We start from the raw sequence: 16,314 nt of genomic DNA, 5'->3' as shown, positions 1-16,314 counted from the left end.
GGTGGCCTCATAGAATGAGTTTGGAAGTTTACCTTCCTCTGCAATTTTCTGGAAGAGTTTGAGTAAGATAGGTGTTAGCTCTTCTCTAAATTTTTGGTAGAATTCAGCTGTGAAACCATCTGGTCCTGGGCTTTTGTTTGCTGGAAGATTTTTGATTACAGTGTCGATTTCCTTGCTTGTGATGGGTCTGTTAAGATCTTCTATTTCTTCCTGGTTCAGTTTTGGAAGCTTATACTTTTCTAAGAATTTGTCCATTTCATCCAAGTTGTCCATTTTATTGGCATAGAGCTGCTGGTAGTAGTCTCTTATGATCCTTTGTATTTCAGTGTTGTCTGTTGTGATCTCTCCATTTTCATTTCTAATTTTGTTAATTTGGTTCTTCTCTCTTTGCTTCTTAATGAGTCTTGCTAATGGTTTGTCAATTTTGTTTATTTTTTCAAAAAACCAGCTTTTAGCTTTGTTGATTGTTGCTATGGTCTCTTTAGTTTCTTTTGCATTTATTTCTGCCCTAATTTTTAAGATTTCTTTCTTTCTGCTAACCCTGGGGTTCTTCATTTCTTCCTTCTCTAATTGCTTTAGGTGTAGAGTTAGGTTATTTATTTGGCTTTTTTCTTGTTTCTTGATGTGAGCCTGTAATGCTATGAACCTTCCCCTTAGCACTGCTTTTACAGTATCCCATAGGTTTTGGGTTGTTGTGTTTTCATTTTCATTCATTTCTATGCATATTTTGATTTCTTTTTTGATTTCTTCTATGATTTGTTGGTTATTCAGAAGCATGTTATTTAGCCTCCATATGTTTGAATTTTTAACAATTTTTTTCCTGTAATTGAGATCTAATCTTATGCACTGTGGTCAGAAAAGATGACTGGAATGATTTCAATTTTTTTGAATTTTCCAAGACCAGATTTATGGCCCAGGATGTGATCTATTCTGGAGAAGGTTCCGTGTGCACTTGAGAAAAAGGTGAAGTTGATTGTTTTGGGGTGAAATGTCCTATAGATATCAATTAGGTCTAGCTGGTCCATTGTGTCATTCAAGGTTTGTGTTTCCTTGTTAATTTTCTGTTTAGTTGATCTATCCATAGTTGTGAGTGGGGTATTAAAGTCTCCCACTATTATTGTGTTACTATTAATTTCCTCTTTCATACTCGTTAGCGTTTGCCGTACATATTGCGGTGCTCCTATGTTGGGTGCATATAAATTTATAATTGTTATATCTTCTTCTTGCATTAATCCTTTGATCATTATGTAGTGTCCTTCTTTGTCTCTTTTCACATCCTTTATTTGAAAGTCTATTTTATCTGATATGAGTATTGAGACTCCTGCTTTCTTTTGGTCTCCGTTTGCGTGAAATATTTTTTTCCAGCCCTTCACTTTTAGTCTGCATGTGTCTCTTGCTTTGAGGTGGGTCTCTTGTAGACAGCATATATAGGGGTCTTGCTTTTGTATCCATTCAGCCAATCTTTGTCTTTTGGTTGGGGCATTCAACCCATTTACATTTAAGGTAATTATTGATAGGTGTGGTCCCGTTGCCATTTACTTTGTTGTCAAAACAAATTTTGAACATGAAGACAGGGATTTGTGTTACTGTTTTTAATCTCCCATACATTTAATGTTACTTTCCCCTTAGAAACTCAAAAATTCACAGGTCTTAATATTTCTCAAAACAGATCTAGAACTTCTAGAACTAAGACCGTCAAGGTCAGTCCTCCTGTCATTTCTAAGTCTTCACCCCTGCATAGTCCTCTCCAGCCATCAGTGACTGTAGGGAGGGCTGACCAGCGGGGCTGGGACTAAGGGTGTAGCACCTGGGACCCTCCAGAGAGGTCAGGCAGCTGGTGGGGCCCACAGCCACAGGGGGTGAGAGAGGGTGGGCAGCCCAGGAACACTGGTAACACTGGGTCTGCTCAGACCATCAGCCCAGGACAAAGGGGTCGGGGGTCAGGGGTCAGGGAGAGGAGCAAGGCGTGAGCCTGCTGTGTCCAACCCAGGACCTGGAGCTGGGACTCAGACCTCAGATGGAGTCCACCAGCTAAGTCCCTGATGCCCAAAGGATCTGGGGTTCTGTATGTTGACACGCTTCACAGGCTGCAGGGCTTGGGACCAGGAAAGGAAAGTCTCCAGAAACAGGCTCTTTCCAAATGTCAGGGGCTCCCTGCCTCTGGGTTGGCTTGGGCAACGCTGCCCCTCAATGGAGTGGGAGAGAGGGTGGGTTTCAGGGTTAGCAGACCTGAGTGGGAATCACAGCTCCATCTCTGGCAGGAACTCCTCCTCCCTGAGCCTCCATGTTTCCATGTAATTAAGTGCAGATAAGAACCTGTGTTATTAAGTGCAGATGAGAACCAGGGCTTCCCTGGTAGCTCAGCTGGTAAAGAATCTGCCTGCAACACAGGAGACCCCAGTTTGATACCTGGGTTGGGAAGACCCCCAGTGGGATGGGCATGGCAACCCACTCCAATATTCTTGCCTGGAGAATCCCCATGGACAGAGGAGCCTGGAGGGCTGCAGTCCGTGGGGTTGCAAAGAGTGGGATAGGTTACCCACTCCAGTACTCTTGGGTTTCCCTCGTGGCTCAGTCGGTAAGGAACCCGCCTGCAATGCGGGAGACCTGGGTTCAATCCCTGGGTTGGGAAGATCCCCTGGAGGAGGGCATGGCAACCCACTCCAATATTCTGGCTTGGAGAATCCCCATGAACAGAGGAGCCCGGCAGGCTACAGTCCATGGGGTCACAAAGAGTCAGACACAACTGAATGACTAAGCGCAAGAACCTGTGAGGATTAGATAAGAAAGGGCTTGAAAATAGTTCACTCTTCTTATTACAGCAACTATTCTTCTATATCCTAGAGAAGATTTGTGAGGGTAGAGGAGCTGGCTGTTTTATGGTGTGGCAGCTCAAGCCCCCATCCCAACTCTGGAAGCTTCTTCAGGGAAAGAGTGAGAGGAGAGGGGAGAGTCTGAGCTGTGTCATTTGACCTTCATTCGAGTTTGGACGAGCGGTTTGAAACAGTCTTGTTTTACGGCATTTGCCTCTGTTGGTCAGCAGGTCCTAGCCATTTCTGGTGCTGAGCTGAAGGCTGTGGGGGGGCTCAGGTGAACGGAACACCCTGCATTGCTTTAGCCAGGCTTTCCAGGAACAACTCCAGAGCAGGGCAGAGGAGTGTGCCCCAAAGTGCTGGGTGGTGTGCGCCCCGAGTTTGGATGGCCACACACATCCTCAAGGGCCATCTTTCCAGCAGGATCAGTGCAGTATTGCCGGCATGTCTGGGGGTGGGTCTGGGGCCCATTGGCTCTCCATGATGCATCCTGGAGGGATGATCCTTACCTAATAAACCTAGGAATCACTGCACACCATCCTTCTGCCCCTGGCAGCATCACAATACACATGAACTTATTAACGGCTCTGAGAAGGTCTGTTAAGTTGTTCAAGGCCCTGACAGGTCCCACAGTAAAGGGACACGTCAAACCCAGTGTCTCTTAAACTTGGGTTCACCCTGGTGAGTGAATGACACCCCAATTTCCATGGCAGGCTCTGGGGTTGGGGGCTGCCCTTGGTGCCTCCCTGGGCCTTTGTTTCCCCGTGTGTGAAATGAAGGGAAATCTTTCCATTTCTGACACTCTGTGACCCCAGTTTTGCTCACTGTGCCTGTCCCTCAGGAGAGCAGTTGGGGGCAGTGAACATGGAGCCAGCCTGGACCCACAGAGGCAGGTCCGGGATATCCTTTTGAGTTGACATGGAAAGGAATGAAATCGAAAAATCTGTAATTTCATTTTTTTAAAGCAAAGCGATAAAACTAAAGCGTGCTGTTGGTTATTCCAAAATAGCATCCATCTGTTGATGGCAGATGAGGGAGAGAGGGATGTAATATAAAGAAAAGATACAGCCAGATATGGTAGTATTTCAGGAGCATCCAAACGCCAGTCTCTCCCATTTTAAGAGTATCCAAACTCCGGTCTCTCGCGTTCAAATTCTGTTTCCTTTCCTGCGACCCTGGGGGGAAGCGGAGGAAGTACCTGTCCTGTCCTGGGGTTGCCAGGCCCCCGAGAAGGTCTGCGTTGTTTCCTCCCCATCAACATTCTGAGGATTTGCTACATCTAGTCTCCTCATGCTCAGGTCTCCGGGGCTATGTGGGGCAGTGGTAGAGAATCTGAGCATCGTCACCACATTTCTGTTTTGGAAGCCCGGGCGTCACGTACATGTGCCAGGACGTGGGGGGCCTGGCTTTATTTCTCTTGCTGCAACGTGCAGGGTTCCCTGTTCTCGGGTGGGGTTCCAGTTTGCAAAAATGGTATTTTTGGCTCTGCTCTCTTCAGGACGCGGAAAGGACAGGGGAGATGGTCATTCTCGCGGGAGTGGCTGAGCCCAGGTCACCGACCCCTGCTGGCCTCCTGAGCTGGGAATGGGCTGGAGAGACTGTGGCATCGTGAGCATAAGCGCAGGCAGGGGCTCAGGCCCCTGAAACTCCTGTCTTCCCCGCTCACCAGCTCCTGGGAGGCGGGGGCAGGGGCGGGGGTCACTTTACTCCCTGGGAATTCAAATTCATCCTCTGGGAATTGGCGCAAGAACACTTTATAATTTGAAAAGACTCTGATGCTGGGAAAATTGAGGGCAGGAGAAGGGGACGACAGAGGATGAGATGGTTGGATGGCATCACCGACTCAATGGACATGAGTTTGGGTGAACTCCGGGAGTGGGTGATGGACAGGGAGGCCTGGTGTGCTATGGTCCACGGGGTCGCAAAGGGTCGGACAGGACTGAGAAACTGAACTGAACTGACACTTTATAATGGGCTTGTGCAGGCACGCTACGTCACTTCAGTCGTGTCTGACTCTTTGCGACCCTATGGACTGGAGCCCACCAGGCTCCTTTGTCCATCCTCGCAGTTCATCAGTTCTGGCACACTAGCTTTCTGTGTGTGTGGCTTGTATTTTTATTGAAATGTGTGAGCGAGTGAGTCCTCTACACTCACCCGATGTTTCTCTAGTGGCCCTGCAGGGCAGATGCTATGCTGGGGCTAGAGGGGTGTTGGTGTGGTCATTTCTGGGCTCCACAGCTGCAGAACACATCACCAAGCATCTCTTTGCTATGGCCACGTTGCTGACTCAAAAGCTAAGAGGATTTTGCCGCTCCCAGGGGTCTTTGGAGGAGGGGCTTCAGTTAGGGCTTCATTTCTTCAGGTCTTCGGCATCTGTCACAGTGATGACTCAAGGGCTCAGGGTGAGTCAGGGTGAGGGCTTTTTGGAGATCAAAACAGTTCCTCCTAGGTGCTGCCTTCCAACTCACGCCAGCAAGGAGGTGAAACACCCACTGACATCTTTCTAACCCTTGATCTGCTTCCTAGAGTTTTTAAGCCACTGGTTTTGCTCAGACATGCTGTCCTGTCACAGCCAGAGCCGAAGAATCAAGCCCCGTTGGCCCCGCTCCAATTTGGGTAATTACATTGGACCCACCTTAAAGTTCCCCTGGGATTTTCAATTAGATATGGGATGCTTCTTCCCAAGCGGCTGTAATCTGTCACCCGCTACCCTGTTAAACAGATACCACATTCCACCCTAGGGGCAATCGGCTGCCCTTTAATGATGAGAAAAAATTGCCCCTTTATTCCTCCCGACCCTGGGAATCCCTGAGGCAGAGTGAATCTGTGCCTGGGAGTGTCCCGAGGGTCTCCGATGCCCTCCCCTGGTGACCTGCTGAGTCGTCCTGGAGATATTCATTATTCTTGGGGTGATTTGCAAATAGCTCACATTGGAAGCTGCAAACACAGCTTAATCCAGTTGTGGCCAACTCAGAGCCTTTGATAGATGTTTTCTTTCCACCAGGGCAGAACCAGATTGGCTTTTATAACTGGGTGATGAGGCTCATAAAAGCCCTGGTCACAATGCGCTGTGGCTGCCCTGGGCTTGATGCAGTCTGACCCCAGTGATTTGCCCAGCCTCATAGTGACACAGAGGGACCAGCCCTGGATGATGATAAAACCGTCAGGTGGGGTATAGACGCCTGGGCTCCCCTGCTTGCTTCGAATCCCCTTGCTTCTCTCTGCAGTCAGGGAGATGTTCTCAGGAATAACAGGGCCTCAGATGGATAAGACACCAGGCGTGTGTGCTAAGTTGCTTAGTCATGTCCGACTCTTTGCGACCCTATGGACTGTAACCTGCCAGGCTCCTCTGTCCATGGGATCCTCCAGGCAAGAATACTGGAGTGGGTTGCTGTGACCTTCTCCAGGGGATCTCCAGGGGATCTCTGATAGAGAGCTAGGAGAGTCAAAAGCATAGAAAAGCTAGTGTGTATCGTGCAGAGAAGAATGGCTGCCATGTTCTGAAGGGCCAGCCACACGGTGCTCAGAGCTTTCACAGACATTGTCTGGGGCTGCTGCGGCTAAGTCGCTTCAGTCATGTCCGACTCTGTGTGACCCCATAGACGGCAGCCCAGCAGGCTCCATCATCCCTGGGATTCTCCAGGCAAGAACACTGGAGTGGGCTGCCATTGCCTTCTCCGCAGACATTGTCTCACGTCCTCCAGCTCCCTCACGCGTCAGGATGGTTACATAGAGTTCACAGAGGATGCAGACTCACTCAGGCGGTGGAGCAGAGAATCCAGGTCTGTCTAACTCCAAAACCCATGCTCCTCTGCGGAGCTGGGGAAGGAAGGTGGGCGATGGGGAGGACAGTGGCTGGGAGAGTTTCCCTGGAAGAAGGGAGAAGTGAGGAGGGGGTCAGAGTTCCCAGGGAAAGGAGGTGTTCCCGGAAAAAGGACCAGCACAGCAAGGCGTGGAGTTGTTGGGCAGGGCTGTGCTGGGTGTTTCTGAGAGGTGGCCTGGGAGTTAGGTGGCATTGAGAGGCCATGGGTAGAAGTTTTCCTGTCGCTCCCCATCAGGGTCTGTAAGGGGGATGGTCAGAAACCCAAGCGAACAACCCAGAATTCACGGGCAGATGGAGGCTTGAAGCCGGGCCAGGGCCCCTGCCTCTGGCTCCTTGTGCCAGTCCTGGCTTGTTCCACTTCCAGGCTTTTGCACCTGCTCTTTCCTCTGTAGGAAATGCCTCCTTCTCAGGAGACACAAGAGACTCGGGTTCGATCCCTTGATTGGGAAGAGATCCCCTGGGTAGGAAATGGCAACCCCCTCCAGTATTCTTGCCTGGGAAATTCCATGGACAGAGGAGCTTGGAGGGCTACAGGCCGTGGAGTCACAAAGAGCCAGACATGGCTGAGGGTGCACACTCTGAGCATGACTGTCCATCCACACTTTCTACCCAAAGAGTTCCTGCTTACCTTTCAGGGCAAATGTTCTCTCTTCTAGGGTAGATTTCTGGATTCACCCAGTTGGAATCTATTCTAACATTTCATGTTTTAGAAAAATGATATGGTTTTTCCAGTAGTCATGTATGGGTGTGAGAGTTGAACTATAAAGAAAACTGAGCACTGAAGAATTGATGCATTTGAACTGTGGTGTTGGAGAAGACTCTTGAGAGTCCCTTGGACTGCAAGGAGATCCAACTAGTCCATCCTAAAGGAAATGTCCTGAATATTCCTTGGAAGGACTGATGCTGAAACTGAAACTCCAATACTTTGGCCACCTGATGTGAAGAACTGACTCATTGGCAAAGACCCTGATGCTGGGAAAGATTGAAGGCGGGAGGAGAAGGGGACAACAGAGGATGAGATGGTTGGATGGCATCACCAACTCGATGGACATGAGTTTGAGTAAGCTCCAGGAGTTGGTGATGGACAGGGAGGCCTGGCGTGCTGCAGTCCTTGGGGTCGCACAGAGTCGGACACGACTGAGTGACTGAACTGAACAGCACACATTCATCTTCATAACAGCCCTGGGTGGCAGGTATCATTATCTACCGCTTTACAGATGAAAAAAACTCAAGCTTAGGGAGGTTAAGAGACTTTGCTAAGGATGCACAGCTACTGGGCGGGGAGGTGGAGATTCAGACTCAAGATTCAGAGTGCAAAGCCTGTACTGTCTTGAGTCATCCCCAGCCGTGATTGGCACTAGCAGTGGACCGTCAACCCCAGGGAGCACTCAGGGTCTGTGTCTTAGCACACTACAGCCTGGACTTCCCAGAGTGTTGGCACAGAGCCATAAATGGAGCTGACACTCTCCAAAGATCCAAAAGTTGAGTTGGTGGGGCCAAGCCTCTCCTGGACATGTGGATGGAGAGGAGGGTGAGGGACAGCTCTCACTCACTCTCAGCAAGAATCTGGTAAGAGACTGATCCCACCTGCCCAGCCCCCTGCAGGCCATCGCTGGTCAGGAGAGTAGACACTTCAGTCTACTCAATGAACTGGGCTCGGGGTGATCCAGACCCATGAGGTGACCCATTCCAGCTCTAACTTCCAGCTCTAACTGGTTGGCCCATTCCAGCTCTAACTTCCAGGAATCATGATGTCAGTCACACACTCATCAAATTCCTGAAGGTGCTCTGAAGGGGTGACACAGCCAGAACAAAGAGACTCCAGCTTTTATTTACAAGGTGAGAGTGATGGATCACACTTTATATAATCAGTTCTTCCATGCAGACTGGAGGGAAAGAAAGGAGGCAATTTTTTTTTTCAGGCACATCTGTGATTTTTATTTTGCATAAATATGTATGCTATACTGACAACTCCTAGTATATAAAGATGTATATACTTCCCTAAAATGGCTAGTGGCATAGTCCAGCCTCCGGTTAGACCTGGTAGAAGTGGTTGGGCTAAGCTTTTCCCTCAAAATGAGCCCTGGGTGGTGTTGCCATTAGTGAGCAAGGCTGGGAAGTCACCTGGCCCTGTGGGAGGTGTGATCTGGGGGAAGTTCAAACTTTGTTAAGATTTTTATCTTCATTTTCAAACTTCACGGGCTAATTTAGCTTCTTGCTATGGTTGTTTTCAGTTAATTTTTTTTTTAAGCTTTTAATTTTGTATTAGGGTGTAGCCGATTCACAAACAATGTTGTGATAGATTCAGGTGAGCAGCAAAGGGACTCAGCCATGTATATACATGTATCCATTCTCCTCCAAACTCCAGGAGGCAATGTATTTTTCCTCCTTTCCCTGTGGACACCTTTATTCTAAACACAAGCATCCAAGCCAGCTGTTCCTCCATCCCAAGATGTGAGCCTCAAGTAGGCTGCCCACAGCACCCCCTCCAACCCCCGGCAATGGGAGTGTCCACCCTGCCTCAAGGTAACCCTGGCGAGGTGTCCCCTAACCTCACTTTCGGAGGCTCCGTTGCCCTTGTGGGATCAGGCAGTGGGCAGTGGTACTGCAGGGGATTGTAGTGATAACAAGACTCCTTTTACTGAGCACGTACTGCGTGCTGGAACTCTGCTAGGTGCCTGACATAGCTTTTCTCCAGTCTTCCGTCCCCTTATAAGGAGGGAACAGAGAGGTTCAGGGACTTGGCGTTCTGGCATTCCAATTCAGGTCTATGTGACTCTGAAACTCAAGAACACCCCTCTGCCTCGAGGCTCTCTCCACGTTGCTAGGCACCAAGGCTTGAGTTCCAGAGCTGGCACGACTTCTCACTTGCCCTGTGATATCAGGTGACTTAATTCCTCTCTCTGGGCCCCAACTTCTTAAGCAAAATAAGGAGGTTGGATGAGACATCTCTAAGTTGCCTCTAGTCCTCCGAGTCTAAGAATACCTCTCTTCAGAGGATGTTGGCCAAAGGGCACCGGAATTCCAGTGTTGGGGATCCCAGTCCCTCTTCTGTTTGGATGGGTTGACATCAAGCTGGGGTGTGTCTCCTGGGGCCATTCAGGGCTCTGAGAAACCTCTCCTACCTAAAGAGAAGCTTCAAATGTGAGGTGGGAGTGGGCAGCCCAGCTATGGCATGGCTGGGGGAATAGAGGGATCCTTATTGTAATCTCAGGATTCCTGGGCAACCCAGTGGACCTCTTTGGGTTTTTTATTTTGTTTTTGTTTTTTTTCCACCTGTGCTCATTACCTGAATGCTTTTCTCTTTTTATTATTTTCTTTTTATTTACTTGGCTGTGTCGGGTCTTAGTTGTGTCGTGCGGGATCTTTCCTTGGGGCGCGTGGACACTCTAGTTGTGGCACACGGGCTTCAGAATGCATGGGATTAGTTGCTCTGTGGCATGTGGGATCTTAGTTCCCCAGGGAAGGATGGAACCCACATCCCCTGCCCCAGTGGGACTTTTTCAATCAAGGCCCAATGGGAGGTCACAGCTTAGAGGTTATCATGTCCAACCCCCTCATTTTACAGATGGAGAGACTCAGTCTCAGAGTGAATTAGAGTGAGGGCTCACGTTCCATCTCTTTTTAGTTTATTCTCTCAATCACAGGCTTTATAAGACTCCCTTTCCTGAAGGAGGAGGAGACAGAACTAAAAACAATTGAAATCTCAATTGTTGGTGATTGTTATCCAGAGGTCTCTTGATTTCCAACCCAGTATTTTTCCACTCCTACCTCCTGCCTTGCCAGAAAAATATTTAATATGTTTGTGAAACATCAGTGCTAGGGCAACCTCTAATCTTGGGATGGCAAACCCTTGGAATTCCGGATGCCTATCCCGTTTCCTGGCCATGTAGGCATCACAAGTGGCTCACTAACCTTCTTCCCATTGAGCCCAAGTGAGGCCTTAGTTCTTTTTTTTTTTCTTTTTCCTGTTAAAATATTAGTTTATTTCATGTCTTTGCTGTGCCCAGCAAATTACGTCAGTTATTTTTAATCCCAGTTAGAGACGTTTAAATTTATTTTAGAAGGATAAGTGAAACCAACCCCAGCAGGGCTTGTCCATATCAGTTCATATCTCCAGTCAATCTGCATTTTGTTCTGATCAAATGTGTTTTAGAATTTTCAGCACAAGGGTAAAAGCCCCTTTAAAAATTAGGTGGTAAATTGAAAGACCAATAAAGATGTTATTCTTAAAATATACGTGCCTTCTGGCACGTCTTGTTTCTTTCTGTGGGAATGGATGGGGGAAGAAACATGAAGCTGGAGTGATTTAAAAGCAGTTTCCAGAAAACTCTCTCTCATTTAAAAAGTATGTTCCTTGAATGTGCACTGTGCGTCCACCCTGTACTTTTTTCACATTTCAGCAAGGGCTAGGGCATGTGATTTAGAAGGAAAAATCAATCCCTTCCTCACCGAGCTGTTGAACTTAATGGAAGTTTTCTCCATTCTTTACACTGAGCTCCGGCCAGGCACTACCACGTGATCAGAGTTGGCCTGTGGTTTTGATGCTGTCTGCCTTTCCCGATCAGCTCGATGACCTCGGTCATCCTCAACAGCGCTGTGTACCAAGCTCTCGCTTTGTACTGGGCTCTGTCCTGACCACCATGTGTTAAGGGTGTCATCGCCTTTAACCTTGAAACAAGCCTATGGGGTAGGTCCTGTTATGATCACCCTCATGTAGGCGAGGGGACTGAAGTCCAAGGCCCCCAGATCACTAGCAGTGGAGCCGGAAGAAGAAACCGGTCTCTTACGCAACATGCAGTCCTCTTGCAGATGGCTCAGCGCCACAGCTAAAACCTGGCTACAGCTAAAACCTGCCACTTCTGCCATAGACTGACTTAGTGACATCTTCCCAATTTGTCTTTTCTAAAGGAGAAACCCCATCCTGAACTTCTCTGCCCAGCCTTTGCCTCTGCCCCCGAAGCCGCCTCTGCCAGGCCCCGGGCAGTACGAGATCGTGGACTACACGGGACCCCGCAAGCACTTCATCTCCAGTGCGTCTTTCGTGTCCAACACCAGCCGGTGGACAGCGGGGCCGTCCCAGCCAGGCCTGCCCGGCCCAGGTCAGAGGACTGCTTTCAGTGATTGTAAAAACTAAATCTGGAATTGTTTGTCATTCCTGGGCCATCAAATGCCACTGATTTATAGGCTGTTTGCCAAACACTTTACAGGGGTTAGAGTGGATAGAGAAGACTTTTCAGCTTACACTTTCAGAGTATGAAAGTTTTTTTTTTTTTTTTTTTTTAAGGTGAAAGGGCTCTTAGAGATGATCCAGGCCGGGGATTTGTAACCGAGAACCATGAATGTTCAGGGGCTTCCCTGGTTGGCTCAGTGGTAAAGAATCTGTCTGCCAATGCAGGAGATGTGGGTTCAATCCCTGGGTTGGGAAGATCCCTTGGAGAAGGAAGTGGCAACCCACTCCAGTATTCTTGCCTGGAAAATCCCATGGACAGAGCATCTGGTGGGCTACAGTCTATGGGGTCACAAGAGTTGGACATGACTTAGTGACTAAACAACAATGACAACAGGAATGTTCAAGAGGCACAAAGATGGGCTGTAGGGGGTCTGTGACCTTGAAGCTGTCTGCAGATTGGGAGCATGCAGACATCATTTTCTGGGGGAAAGAGCCACAACATTTGTCTAAAAAGCTCATGTTCTTAAAAATGTTTAAGCCATGGTTCTAATCTGATGGGGTCACTTCCCAGATGGGAGGGCCCAGAGAGTGAGGTGTCCCAGCCCAAGGAGGAGGAGTGGCAAGGCCGAGACCCAGACTCTCTTCCCTCAATGCCTTGTCTGTCTTGAAATAAACCAGGGCTCCACCTGAGCAGCTCTTTAAAGCCACCTAGTTCTGCTCCGTTTTACAGGTGAGCTTGAGTGGTGGGACCCTGTTACCCTCCCCCTCAAGATCTGCCTGAGAGCTGACAGCCGGGGGAAGTGCTCCAGCGGGGGTCTGCATTCCCCCACCTACTTGTAGTTCTCCGTGGAGCTCTTTAGCCATTTACGGCCCCCACGATGGCAGAATTGATGGCATTGGGGACTGGGCCGGTGGGCAGGTGACCTGGGAGGGGGACGGCAGGACTTCGGGGACGGCAGGACTTCGAGGACTGCCAGGCCTGTGAAAGTCAGTCTTTCAATGAGCATCTCTGAGGCTCCCACCCTAGGGTGGCAAAGATGACTCAAGTCCAGTGCCAGGCCCCAAAAGCATCCCCATCCCTCCACACACACAGGTAAGTAAAATGTAAGGTAGACTGGACAGGGAGAATGTCATTCCCGAGGCTCTGTCCCTGGAAACATAGTGATAATCAAGCCAGTAAGACGGCAGAGGTTCGCCCTTGGACTCATCTGGTCAGTCCAGGCAGAACTCAGCTCGGTCCAGCAAGTGTACTAAGGTGCCATGTGAGTGGTGAGCGCGAGGACCCCGGGGACAGCAGGATCCTGGTCTGCCCCTGCTTTTCTTGGTCCTCTAGGAGCTTTCTCTGAGCATCTTCTCCATGCCTGTGCCTGGAGCACAGGTGCAGGCTAGTTCCTGCTGCTGTGTTCCCCTAGGCCAAGGTGGGCTTCCCCGAGGGCCCCCCAGCCTAAGCACCTGCAAACATCTGCCTTCTTGGCTTCTGTACCTTCCTAGACAGCCGTGGCTCCCATCAGCGGCTCCCTCATGAACCAAATCTGCATCAATGTAAGAGTTTGCAGTCACCCCAGGTTGTGGTTCGCAAGCCCTGCGTGATCCTGGCTGCTGTTGTCATGGCTTTCAGGGTTTTGGGCGAGGGGGTTGGAAATTTCTGAGCTAAATCAAAGCAAAACCCCATTAAGCTGACCCTCTGCTTCTTTAAGACTACTGTTCTCCTCATTCCCCAGCCCCGCTCAAATTTTATACAAAATTCTTTTGCAAATTTTCTTCTGTTAAAGAAGTTAGTGAGTTGAAGAAGGTGGGAAACCAGAGTTTGAGTCCTTCCCAGGCCAGTTCAGAGCTGGACGACCTTGGGCCAGTCCCTGCCTTCCTGGTTCCCCACAATGTCAGGTGCAGGGGGCCTGATCAGGGGGGTCCCGCCCTCTCTGACGCCAAGTGTCAGGGCCTTGAGGACTGGCCTTTTCTTTCTCAACACTCTCTCTCTCTCCACAGCCACGTACAAGCCGGAATTCCCTGGCAAGCAGTCGTTTCTCTACAATGAGGACAACAAATGGATCCCAGTGTTGTAGTCGCCGCATTCGAGCTCAAGGAGACCCCCGGCCGCCCCCCCAGGCACCCCAGAGGGTCAGCAGGGAGTGCCCATCTCGTGTGTGTGTGACAGCTGATGGCACGGGGTGGCCTGCCCCCCTCCCTTCATCCCTGGCCTGCTGGTGCAACCGGGCTGCCATGCTTGTCCTGAGCCGCGCCCTGGAGCGTGGAGCCCCCCCGCCACGCTCTGAGCCCCGTGGATTCCTGAGCAGAAGCGAGGGGTGAACAGAGCCCCCGCCCTCGGTCATTTCACCCCTTGCGCCCGTCCAGGCCATCTCCAGTCTCCAGCAGCTCGCGAAGCTCGGCCTCCAAGAGGAGGCCACCAACAGCCAATGCCCCGTCCCGAAGCCCGATGCTGAGCCAGGGCCCTGCGGCCGTGGCCCCGGCACCCTCCCATCCTTTGGCCTTTGACCTCCACATCCCTCCCGGAACTCTAGGGTCCAGGAAGGCCCAGAGGCCCAGTGCCAGGGAGCTGGAGGGGTTGCCTGGCCCTTGCCCCCAGCCCAGGCCTCGTGTCTCACCTCAGGAGAGCACGGCAGCATCGCTGTGGTCTTGTGAGCTCATCACCCGCCCTCAGGGGAGGCCAACCCGTCCGTTTATCGGCTCTGTGCCCAAGTGGCAGGCGCAGGCGGGACCCTCTGGGGCCAGAGTCGCGGGCACAATGGTTCTGAGGGGCGCCTGTAGGTCCTTTCACCTGGCTTTCCCCTTTCCTGGCCGTCTCTGTCCCCCTCACCTCCTGCTTAAGTTGAATATGACCTTTACTGAACCTTTTTAGGCCTGTCAAGTCAGTCCCCCTTGGCAAGAAAAAGGGATTCTCAAGGAACCCAGAGGAGCTAGAGTGAACCACACGCCTCTCCCTCCCTAGCCACCCCCGTGGCTTTGACCTTCCTAAGTGGAAGCCTCCTGCGCTCTCTGCTACACCTCCCTGTGTCCCCCCACTTGCCCTTGACTCTCTCCTTAGACTCTGCTTTGTGACTTTTAGCTCAGAGCTGGCCACTGATGGACTCTCCTTTCAGGGAAGGGCTGCTGAGGAAGAGGGCAGGAGGAGGATGGGATAGCGTGTCCATTTAAACCGAGTTCTCATTTCTCACAAATGCTGGGCTTGCTGTAAACCTCAGGTTCCTGGCACGTGCCCCCACTGCTCTGGATGAGCAGGAGGCAGCCTGGAGTGTAGCCCCAGGAGCGTCCAGAGTCTGGACCTGAAGGCAGACACATTGTGCTGCATCCGCTCTGGCCCTAGCTTCTTCTGGGGGTCAACTTGGAGCGGAATTTGGAGGCTCAAGGTCAAGCACTTCCAGGGCTGGGTGGGCAAGGCAGGGGGCAAAACAGGTGAGGCGAGAGGAGGTCCGGGAGCTGAGGCCGCTGTCCATCTAAAGGCCTGCTACCTGTCTCCAGATCTGCAGATTCTTTGGGAGAGCCTGGGAAATTTTAAAACCTGAAACTTCTCGATTGGAAATGTGAACAACCTTATTTCAACTAAAATTTTTTTATTCGGGCTAAAGGAAACTCTTCTGCCAGTCATCATTTGTCCACTTGGGCACTAGGAATTCTGAAAGACACCTTCAAGGCTGACATTGAAGTCACACCTTTCTTTGACTCTTGACAATATGGCCAGACCTGAAGGCCTTGACTTTTAGGTCCCTCTGACCCCAGGGGACCTTAGCTGGTCCCTGGGCTGGAAGCAACCAGCCCTGGGGTCCCTGCAGGCCAAGGCTGGTGGGACTGCATAGAAAAGTAGATAGGCTGCTCCTCTCAGGGACCCCTGGGCTGTGTACCGGATGAGGATTTTCTCTGTAGAAACGCCTCCCAGTGGATCAGGAAAGCAGACACTCTGGGAGGAGGATAGCAGGGCCACTGTCAGGGCTGCTTTTGGCCAGGCAGAATCTGCATTCCACAGAAGACAGGGCTGGAGCTGAGACTCTGAGCTCTGAGGGTGTGTCTGGGTGGTACCCAGCCTCTCTGAAGATGTGGTAGGCTGCTCACAGCTCCGTCCTGCCCCGAGGTCCTCAGGCCCCAGCTGTATGGTAGGATCACTTCGGAAACTGTTTGAGAGTCATACCACCCAGGCCCGAGCCTCACAGTTCTGATTTAACGGACTTGAGGTAGGGTTTGGGCTGTGGTATCTTTGTAAAAGTTCTTGGTATGATTAGAGAGAGTCTAGTTAGGGTTAGGATACACTGATATTTTAATAAAGTATTTTCCAAATTTTAATGTGCATGCAAATCACTTGGAGATCTTATTAAAAGTTCTATAGACCTGGGTGGGACATCCCTGATGGCTCAGAGGTTAAAGCGTCTGCCTGCAATGTGGGAGATTTGGGTTCGATCCCTGGGTCAGGAAGATCCCCTGGAGAAGGAAATGGCAACCCACTCCAGTATTCTTGCCTGGAGAATCCCATGGATGGAGGAGCCTGGTGGGCTATA

General features: G+C 50.4%; 1 protein-coding gene across 1 annotated transcript in view; it reads left to right on the top strand.

The window, feature by feature from the left end:
• The window catches only part of STPG1 (sperm tail PG-rich repeat containing 1), a 63,509-nt gene extending 48,112 nt beyond the window's left edge, over positions 1 to 15,397 (top strand). The window contains exons 10-11 of the mRNA XM_043910583.1: positions 11,548 to 11,738; positions 13,796 to 15,397. Of these exons, the coding sequence (XP_043766518.1) occupies positions 11,548 to 11,738; positions 13,796 to 13,872 (268 nt within the window). The 3' untranslated portion in view covers positions 13,873 to 15,397. The remainder of the gene's footprint in view (positions 1 to 11,547; positions 11,739 to 13,795) is intronic.
• The last annotated feature ends 917 nt before the right edge of the window (positions 15,398 to 16,314 follow it).

The sequence above is a fragment of the Cervus elaphus genome, chromosome 8 (assembly GCF_910594005.1).
Source record: "Cervus elaphus chromosome 8, mCerEla1.1, whole genome shotgun sequence".
In the NCBI taxonomy this organism is placed as follows: domain Eukaryota; kingdom Metazoa; phylum Chordata; class Mammalia; order Artiodactyla; family Cervidae; genus Cervus; species Cervus elaphus.
This window is presented reverse-complemented; position numbering and strand designations above follow the sequence as displayed.